This window comes from Diplotaxodon limnothrissa, linkage group LG6 (assembly GCF_057381915.1).
Source record: "Diplotaxodon limnothrissa isolate DT_005_m linkage group LG6, D_limnothrissa_male_GT1.1, whole genome shotgun sequence".
In the NCBI taxonomy this organism is placed as follows: Eukaryota; Metazoa; Chordata; class Actinopteri; order Cichliformes; family Cichlidae; genus Diplotaxodon; species Diplotaxodon limnothrissa.
The window spans coordinates 38586488-38596173 of NC_140601.1; the positions used below are offsets into that span (position 1 = coordinate 38586488).

The 9686-nt window shown below is 38.6% G+C and overlaps 1 protein-coding gene across 1 annotated transcript; it reads right to left on the reverse strand.

Moving 5' to 3' along the window:
- Positions 1–1405: 1405 nt before the first annotated feature.
- vwa11 (von Willebrand factor A domain containing 11) lies at positions 1406–9461 on the reverse strand. The gene is made up of 18 exons (XM_085355166.1): positions 9367–9461; positions 8531–8720; positions 8030–8166; positions 7784–7928; positions 7556–7649; positions 7027–7161; positions 5400–5586; positions 5112–5281; positions 4791–4903; positions 4552–4668; positions 4280–4453; positions 4030–4162; positions 3776–3928; positions 3547–3639; positions 2876–3147; positions 2562–2695; positions 1922–2081; positions 1406–1786 (listed from the first exon to the last, which is right to left on the reverse strand). Exons 1-18 carry the CDS (start codon positions 9459–9461, stop codon positions 1406–1408), a joined length of 2883 nt encoding a protein of 960 aa, XP_085211292.1.
- Between the last annotated feature and the right edge of the window lie 225 nt (positions 9462–9686).

The window sequence follows — 9686 nt, forward strand, 5'->3', positions numbered from 1 at the left end:
GACTTTATGCTGTATGGTTTCAAATCAACTAATGCAAACCAATATTCTCCAGTGGGGGTAATACGCAAAAGATCTTGCACTGTTTGTTCTTCACCTTATAAGTCCACACTGCACTCAGGGCCGTTTCTAGACAGGCATATATGAGGGGTAACTGTTTTTGTCAGGTAATTGGATTGCACTTTGTCAGGCCTCTACCCAAAGACCTGACCAACTTGGGTGTCCCAACTGAAGGCTGAGCTGCTGCTGGTCAAGCTTTTATGGTCACTAACGCGTGCGAAACCCCTGACCACGTTAAGGTGGCAATCCCTCAGGGGGAAAACAGAAAAGCAAAAAATAAAATAAAATATTCTAAAAACATGACATTTAACTTAATTGGATAGCCTATGTCGAATATATTTGAAACCAACAATAACACTTCACACTATTGCCAATATTAACAAAACTAAAAAGGGTGTGCCCAGTTATAAAAAAGAGAATTCACAAAGTCTTGAAAAATAAAACTTAAAAATAGAAATAAAAAATAAAATATCCATTCAGATCTTTAAAATCAACAACATAAAATCCGTCTTAATTGGAGGGCCTTATTCAAATACATTTCATGGAAACTCAAATTAACACAGAGACATTAAACGCACCTCATTGCCTGCTCTGCCAAACGGGAGAAAGTACGTTCTTTGCAGATGCACTTCGTCTCAGAGGTAGGTTAATAAATTGGATTTAACTTAACCATAATAATAACCACAATTTGAAGGCAATGGCAAGATGTGCGGCATGGATGTTTAGCTGGGGGAGGGGGAGTTCTCTGCCGAGTGCTGTGAGCCTGCGCACAAAGAGTGCACGGAGGCAAAGAGCGGATGAGACGTGAAACCTATCATTTAATTTGTGCCTTTTCTAGCGGATTATTCAGCTACTGTAGTAAATCTTGTCCATATTTAGTTTGTGGGTAATTTATTATTTTCTTTCTAAACTTCTAAAAGTTTGACTTAATGGGACATGACGTTTGTTTAAGGGGGGCATTGCCCCCTCTTGCGTATAGCCAGTAGGCCACCACTAATATTTCAGAAACCAAGAAAGTAGCATTATTTAGATGAAAAAGAAACACCACCAATCAGTAAATTTTGGAAGCCCATGTTTATTGTATTTATTTGGACAATGTACAGTCTTCAGCTTTTAGCCCAAGGAATTATACCCCGATACATGACTTCTATAAGGCATTATGAAGCATATTTCACTGATGTTTTTAAATCTGACTAAAAATTATACCTATAATTAACCTATACCCACCTATCCCCCCCCCTGCGACAAACTGGCGACCTGTCCAGGGTGTCCCCCGCCTCTCGCCCTATGATAGTTGGGATAGGCGCAGATTAAAGACACAAGATTAGCATAATGTAACCTGAGTCTTTCAAGGCCTTACTAAGAAGGCAGATACCAACAGGCATATCCACAGTGGCAGCGACAGAGTAAGAGCAGGAGGGACACCTGACCGAGCAATTGATTGGTAGCATTTTCCCACATTGCCAACTTTATCTACAGCTATTATTTCAACAGTCTGTGAGCAGCAGGAGGCATTGTAGTTTGCCACGATGATAGGAGCGCTCAATGAGGTGTATGTGAGGGTTCCATTACCCTGATGGAGGGAAATGCTCTCTATCCCAGTTCCGTTTCCATCTGTAATGTTAGCTGAGAGCCCCCACTGGAAATGTCCACACTGGGACAGATCATGAGGGCATTTGTTATCCTGCACGCTAACCACTTTACATAATGGCTGAATAAAATCTGTAATCTGGAAAAGAAGAAAGATGTGTTTGACATGTGTGAAAGGACTGTCAACATTCAGCTTTTGATCAGTAGGACATGTCTTTACCAGCAATTTGTGTGGATATGTTCAGAAGCGCTTTTGCTTATTTCACTGACTTACCTTGGTAACAACAGACAATCTCAAAACAGCATAATTTGAGTCAACGCCATTGGATGACTGTGCGTCAATAGTCAGTGTGACATCAGTGCCTGACTGCGTGCTGGCAGGTGGTGTTATGGTCAATGTAGCATTGGCATATTGCCCAGTTACCAGGGTGAGTCTGTCAAGACAAGAGTAAAATATAATAATACCACAGGGGCTACATTTGTTATATGCATTAAAGATGTGACAGAAACCTAATGTTGTATAGCACATTTGGGCGGAGCAATAACAACTATTGCTTACCCTTACCTTCTATACCAACTGATTATTGGGGTGACACAGGTCACTCAACCCTTTTATAATTTTAAAGGCCCAACAAATTAGACTCAAACAGGACATAAGGTAGCTGTGAACCCAATTTATGTGTTTTGGTCTAAGTTACGCTAACTAAGCTTCAAAGATATAAAAATGCTGTAAATATTAGCAGACTATCAGTGCCAGTCTTTACAACATTTAACATTTAAAGTATTATTTTAGCAGTGAACCTCTTACTCATTTGGGAAAATCATGGGGAATTTTCTGTCATTTCTGGCACTGATGGAATACTTTCCACCAACATTTAACATTTAAAGTATTATTTTAGCAGTGAACCTCTTACTCATTTGGGAAAATCATGGGGAATTTTCTGTCATTTCTGGCACTGATGGAATACTTTCCACCAGAGCTCTGAGTCATCACACTGAATGGAAGCTTAAAGGTCTGTCCTGGCTCCACACTGCTGTCCACCACAGCCTAGAGTGGACAAGGAAAAGCAACAACTTAAAAGGACTGGTATCGTTCTTGTACCTTGTGAATGCTTAATTATTCTGTATCTATTTATGGAATGAATTTGATTCGAATTAGACTCATTGTATCTGATATTATAGTCAAACAAAACACATTTACATTAAAGGGGAAATTGAAAAGACAAACCTGGATCTTCACTTTGGAGAGAGACATTTGGGTGTTTGACTGCCTCTGAAATTGACTGTTGGACACTTTGTCAGTTCCTTTTACAACGACCACAAACTCGCCTTTAGGGACAGCCTCAACAGTCACCAGAATTTCTCCATTGTCCATCTGAGTTAGTACACCATTGCTAAAACTCTCAGGACCTGAGACTTTTGCCAGGCTAACTTGTTCAGCAGTCATCGAAGACGGACCTCTTCTACCCATAACTGACAGTATTAGTGTGGCTGACTGGCCTGGATTTTCAGAATTAAGAAGAAAAGAATCAAAGTGTGAGGAAAAGCAAACGGAAAACAAAATTATATTAAAGATAAAAATAAAATATTATTACAAGATCTTTAAAAATCCTCTTTTGAGCTAAACAAGGTGCCAGTGGTGACGTAGTCATACATTTCACCACTAGATGATGCTCTTGTAATACAGAAACTTCACATCAATTAACTACACTTGTTACTTGTGTTGTAATATAAATACGTTATGTGCAATGCTGTTAAAATGTCAAAAGTTACTCTATTGGTGGGGTGTGGAGCACATTTTTTTTACTGAAAATAAATCTCTTAAAGCAAAATAAGGTCAGGTTAATGAAGTTACCTTCAACCGTAAAAGAATAAAACTGCTTTATTGTGGTGCTGTACCTTCTTGTGGACGCCCACTGAGCACTGCGTAACCTGGGTGAGGTCCAGCAAAGCTTTCCACAAAGTCATAGATAAAGGTAATTGTACTCTGACCTGGAAAAGCAAGCGTTTACAGTAAATACAGACTTACAGGAAATGCACATACACGGCAAAAACTCATTGAACCTGAATCACTTCTGACACTTGTATAATAAAGACTTGTAGTAAATAAACATATACCCGATTCTACCTGTGATTTTGAGTGTGTAGGGTTGGTTGGAGTTGATGTTGATCTGCCAGTTTCCTGCCTGCTTCTCAGAGTTGAAGCGAATCCTGTGCAAGTTGCCCACAGTCTGAATGGTGCCCAGTTTACCACTGGCCTCACTTTGACTCTGGGTTACACCTGAAAATGTTTAACATCCATTATCACTAATGGGTATTTTGCAATTACATTTGTTGAAATTGGTTGTGTGAAGCATGGAAATGTTTGGAAATGAGAGGTACCAGCAGGGTTTGTCAGCGTGAAAGTAATGGATCTTCCTGTGATGTAGATAGTGATGTTTTTCAATGACTCATCCAGTGTGAAGGGGAAGGTCTCTTGCGTTCCAGGATTTCTTGCTCGCTGAAGAACTGTCACCTGACAGAATTGAGGGAAAGGGGGGGAAAATGAGCGACTTACTCTGCGATCTCTATTCTTCAAACAATAGTCCAGTCATATAAGTCTCATTATATTCACTGAACTGTAGAATCATACCAGAGCTGAAGTTGAGGTGTCAAGGATAATATCTGTGGCTTGAGGAAGCTCTGATTTGGAAACATGAATGGCCTGGCCTCCAGAGGTCAGAGCTATGTCTTTGTAGTCGTCAAAGGAAGCAGCTCTGAGGGAACGACGGCGTCTGCTAAATGGTGTAGTAATGAAGAACGACACCTGTGGAGATCAGTTAATGTCACAGTTATACCCACAGCTGCCATGCCTAAGTAGGCTTAATGAATACTGATTATCATGAAGTGTCATTCTGCATTTACCTTTGACTTAGTGCTACTAATGAGAGCATTGATAGTGTCTTTGAGCTCAATGTCTTTTGCTAAAGCATCAGTGAAAACATAGATGTCAGAAGAGGAAGGAGCACCTGTCAGAGCAAGCTGGAGAAATAAAGTATACATAAAATCTTCGATGCATCCACATTTTCATCTTTCTGAAATGTTTTTGTCTGATTAACCAAAATCCCAGTTACAAGTGAAAATGTCACAACTGATTGTAGTACCTGAAGCCCTGACAGGCACATCTCAGGTTCATCACCTCCACCACTTGCTGTAAGCTTCGAGATTTCTTCTTTCATCTTATCCACGTGTGTTGTCCTGATCATAGGTCCAAACTCTACATACAAGAACAAAAAAGAGCTAACCATGTAGACTGACCTGAGGACTAAATATAGCCGGTTGTCTACAAGCACATTGGGACAATATGCAGATTTGCATCACAAATGCACTTTATGTTTCATAAAACAGAAATTAAATACAACTAGTACAGGTCGTTTAAATACCAGTAAATGCTAATATCATTAACGGGATAGAGGAGTTCATACCAGGGTCATTGAAAGGCACCAGGATGTACTCGGAGGGCTCGTCTTGTGTTCCTTTGTATGCGTCAATGATTTGATAAACAACTGATCTTGCTTCTTCAATTTCATCTGACATACTCCCAGTTGTGTCAATTACGAAGCACAAGACAGATGAGCGAGCAATCCCCATCATTCTGTGAGAAAAGAAAATTGAGTTTTCATTTCAATCCCAGAGTACTGAAATACTGAAGTAAAATACTTCATACTTCATAGTATACTCTGAAATACTTTGTTCATGTGTCATTATAGTACCTCAAAAAGTTACTGTCTCCTACAGCTAAGCGAAGATCCTGCAATAACTCGAGACTGGCGTCTGTTGCTGCTTGCACAGCAGCGTTGTGAAAAGCCAAGTTGTCTTGATGACGCTCATCTTTGCTGATGCCTCCTTGAGGATTGATTTTGCTAGTACGATCAGCTGCACCTCCATGGCTGCATTTACCTTACATAAAGAAGAGATCGTTGTACCCATATCTTGATTAGATATACTGATCTTGCATGTGTGTTTAAGTACTCCTAAAAAACCCTAAAAGCATGTAATAATAGTAAAAAATTATATGAAAAAAAATTGTGAAATCAAACTGATGTGTGTGTTAGTTTGGTTCAGTTCAGGTTTTATCAGTGGTACAGAAAACTGTCATACATGTCTGATGAATACAAAGTCACAGACAGAAACAAGTTAGGTTAGCTCAGCATAAACATGGCACTACTGAGGTAAAAAAAAGAAAAGAAAAAGAGTCTATCCTGTTAGTACATCTAAAGCTCACTGACATACAGTGGTCCCTCGCTATAACACGGTTCACTGCACTTTGCACCGTCAAAGGCTCCTGTGGTAGCACCTAAAAGGCAGAGGAAGATGCTAACCATCGCACAAAAAGTTGGACTTCTGGACATCCTAAAGGAAGGTAGAAGTTACCGTATTTTTTGGACCATAAGGTGCACCTGGTTATCAGGCGCATTAAGCAAAACAAAACAGTCAGATGAGTCAAACTTTACTCAACTCATTGTTCTTGCTTCCTCTATTTCCGTACCATTGATTCATTAATGTTGAATTCTCTGGCAGCTGCTCTATTCCCATGTTCTGGACCTGAAAACAGGGTTTGATCTTTGGCTTCATTCTGTAATACTGGACTTATTTTTCCACAAAGTTTCGAACTTTGAGAGTCTTTAAACAGGAGAAAAGTGTGACAATGTTCATGCCTGTCAGAGTAAAGTGTATAAAGTATGTAGTGAGGGGTTTTACAGCCTTAAAACATGGAGAATAAAAAAATAAAGCTGGCTACTTCGTGAATTTCAATTTTCGTGAGTTATTTTTAGAACGTAACTTCCACGATAAACGAGGGAACACTGTATTCTGTTTATTATTTTCATTGAGAAGTAGAGCATTATGTAAAAGCACAGGTTAAACGGAAAATATAAATAATATTAGCATAACTCGATTTAAATGTTCATGGGAGTGTGCGTGTGTGTGAATATTAGATAAAAAGCACTTAAGCATTGCAAAAATAGTGTTTGTATGAATGGATATGAATTGGTGAATGAGACATGTTGTATAAAGCGTGAGTGCTTAGGTAGAATAAGAACTATATAAGAAGTTCATTTAACATTTTAAGCTACAGTAAGTGAAATCTGAAAACTTGAAAACTGAAGCCCTTGGGTGAGAGGTGAAACTTGTTCAGGAAATTTAAAGAAGTCCATTCATGTTCTTTCCAAGCTTCTTAGATGTTCTCAATCATCATGGCCTTGATGACTGAGAACCTACACAGGCATTGTAGACATTGTTTGGGCATCTGCAAAATGCTCAGATTGTAGTGTTAACTGCTTCGAGTACGCACTGCCTTCTCAACTTGAATGTAATTTATCTATGTGTGTGAAATGATACCTTTAGGTTTGACAGAAGAAAAGACTCCCATATAGCCAGATGTGAGTTTCTTGTCTTTTAGGATGTTGGGGAGCAGCTGATTGGGGCATGTTCCACTGGCACTGTCACAGTTACTGCAGGTGGGGGTGTTCACATCTACACACACACACACACACACACACACACACACACACACACACACACACACACACACACACACACACACAAAACAGGATTACTGTAGGAGACGAAATATCCAGATATCTTTTAACAACTAGTGAGACTCTAAGCAACTCATCTCTTTAATTCATTATTTATGTACACTGTTTGGAGTTGTTTTATGAATGCAGTGGTCTGAAAATGAAACGTAATGACCAGCCAATGATAATCAGCCACTGTCATGTCCTTAGCAAGACTTCAGTCTCTGATATTTGGTCTATACATATTCTCTCGAGAAAAGAAAAAAGCATGGATGTTATCTTTTTATGGCACTTTACCCATCCCAAGGGAATGGGTTGGGTTCATAATAGTGGTGATAATCCACACTTACCTGCCAGGTTATCCAGAGGGAGGCCTGGGTTTATGAGGTTGCTGTATGGCTTTGTGTACCCCAGCTCAACCCAGTTACTGTGACTGTAAAAGTCCTGAGAGTGCAGAGAAACACATGTTACACAAACCTCATATAACCTCCATGCTTAAATTTCTGATTGTATGGCTGTTCCAATACCTTTTTAAGTTAATTCATTTATGCCCTGGTGTTTTGTTGCACCCCTCTCACCTGTAGTGTGTGAAGGGCTCTACCCAGTGTTGTCCTTGCAGCCTGAAAATTCTCATTGTGAACGTTAGCTTTAATGGCCACCATGCCCTGTGTGATTAGGCTCCGCCCCTCCAAGAAAGCCTCAGAGTTGAAGTGATGTGGAGCACTAAAAGATTTTTTTAACATATAAGTGAGATCCTTGCCTTACCATTTGTAAAAATGTAATTTAATTATTCCATAGGTTGTTATTCCACGATTTTGCTTTACCTGTTGACAAAGTCGCGATCTACCAACACATTCTGGGCGTAGATCTCTTGAAGAGCAGAATGAAATTTGGCACCAGACACCTCTCCTGTTGCTGTGGGACCTAGACAGGCTTGCACCAGCTCTTCAGGAGAGGAACCCTAAAGGGTAAAGTTATGAAGTTCAAAAAAATATTCCTGTTAAAAATGAAAAGGTGAGTACAAAATACATTTTACTTTATGAGGGGAACTGCATTTGTCAGAAAAAGAAAGCTCAAATTGTTAAAAAGCCTATAAGTTCTATTAAACACACACACACACACACAAGCCTTGGTATTAAGTTTAATACAATCATAAAAAGGACAATAAATGGGTACATTTATTCTGTGGGTTTCTTTTTTGCTTTTAAAGCTTATCCAGACAAACATCCACATTAAAATGGATCTGACTTTGTGTTTAAGTGTTAATGTTTTTATCTGTGGCAGGCGACTAAGTTTATGCTATTTTGTACATATTGTATACCTACCGTGGGGTTGAACTCATAACCATTTTTCTCAGCCACCGCCTGACACGTCTCTCGCACTTTCTGCAATATAGCCGTTCCTGTAATGCTGACATGAGTGGATGCTCCACCCCCAGTAGAGACAAAGGCCATACCTGGCCCTAAAAGAGCCAAAGGCAGCAGCGCTATGACCAGCAATGAATTCATGACAGATCTATTTAAAAAAAAAAGAAAAAAAGGAACAGCATTTGTTAATTTAGCTGATTCAGTTAATTTTGATTAGAGTACTGCAAACATACTAAAACTGTGTGGTTTGAGATAATTACAAAGTAAGTAATTAAGTAGTTTTTTTCAGAACAGGTTCAATCATTTATAAGGATTTTAAAAGGTTTTTATTTTAATAAAATATGTTAATAATATAAATAATCATTGGAATCTTTAACAAAAACTCTACTTTACAAACAATATGCAGCTGTTTCCAGTGCGTTACATTCAAGTACAATACTGTTCTTATTTTATCTTATTTCTTTATAGTTGTATATATGTATATTTTAATTTTAATTTTTACAGTTTGCACCTTTGATCCAGAGGACGATATTTCATCCCACTGTATACTTGAGTGTATATTGTTGGGTTGACAATAAAACTCTATTTTACTTGTGCTTTTTCATCCTGTGATTTATATTTACACAGATTTCAGAGTAAAAGTTATTATGTAGTAATGAATAAAAAGCCAATGAAAAATAATGAACATTTTCAAATTAAGTTAAAGAAAAAATAATTTAAAAGCTACCGTACATGCAATACGGGGAGAAAATGTCATTTCAGTTACATAAATAAACTATAAAATACAATCATACCTTGATGTTTCCAACCTATGACGACTCCAGTGGGCTTTAAAGTGTGCTGCCCTGTCACTGAATATATACTGAACTAAGGGAGGGGACCTGAACATGACATAAAGAGCTGTAATGTCATGTCATGGGGGTTGTTACATAAAATGTCTTGGTCCTTTTTCTGATAGGAAACATCTGGCAGGAAACATCTACCAGGATGTCTCTTGGGGCAGAGGGCAACCTGCCAATGACGCCAAGGCTTGTTATGCTTGGTAAAAAGTCATTTATGAAAATGTTCTGTATATTTTAGATAATAATTTGGGGGGATTTAAGAGTAAGAAAAT

Excerpts from the sequence above, each read along its gene's own strand:
- vwa11 (XM_085355166.1), bottom strand. The coding sequence starts at position 9,461 with ATGTTCAGGTCCCCTCCCTTAGTTCAGTATATATTCAGTGACAGGGCA. Across the intron at positions 7,162-7,555 it reads CCCTCTGGATAACCTGGCAG|ATGTGAACACCCCCACCTGC; the intron begins GTAAGTGTGGAT and ends GTGTGTGTGTAG. Across the intron at positions 2,696-2,875 it reads TCTCCAAAGTGAAGATCCAG|GCTGTGGTGGACAGCAGTGT; the intron begins GTTTGTCTTTTC and ends TGTCCACTCTAG.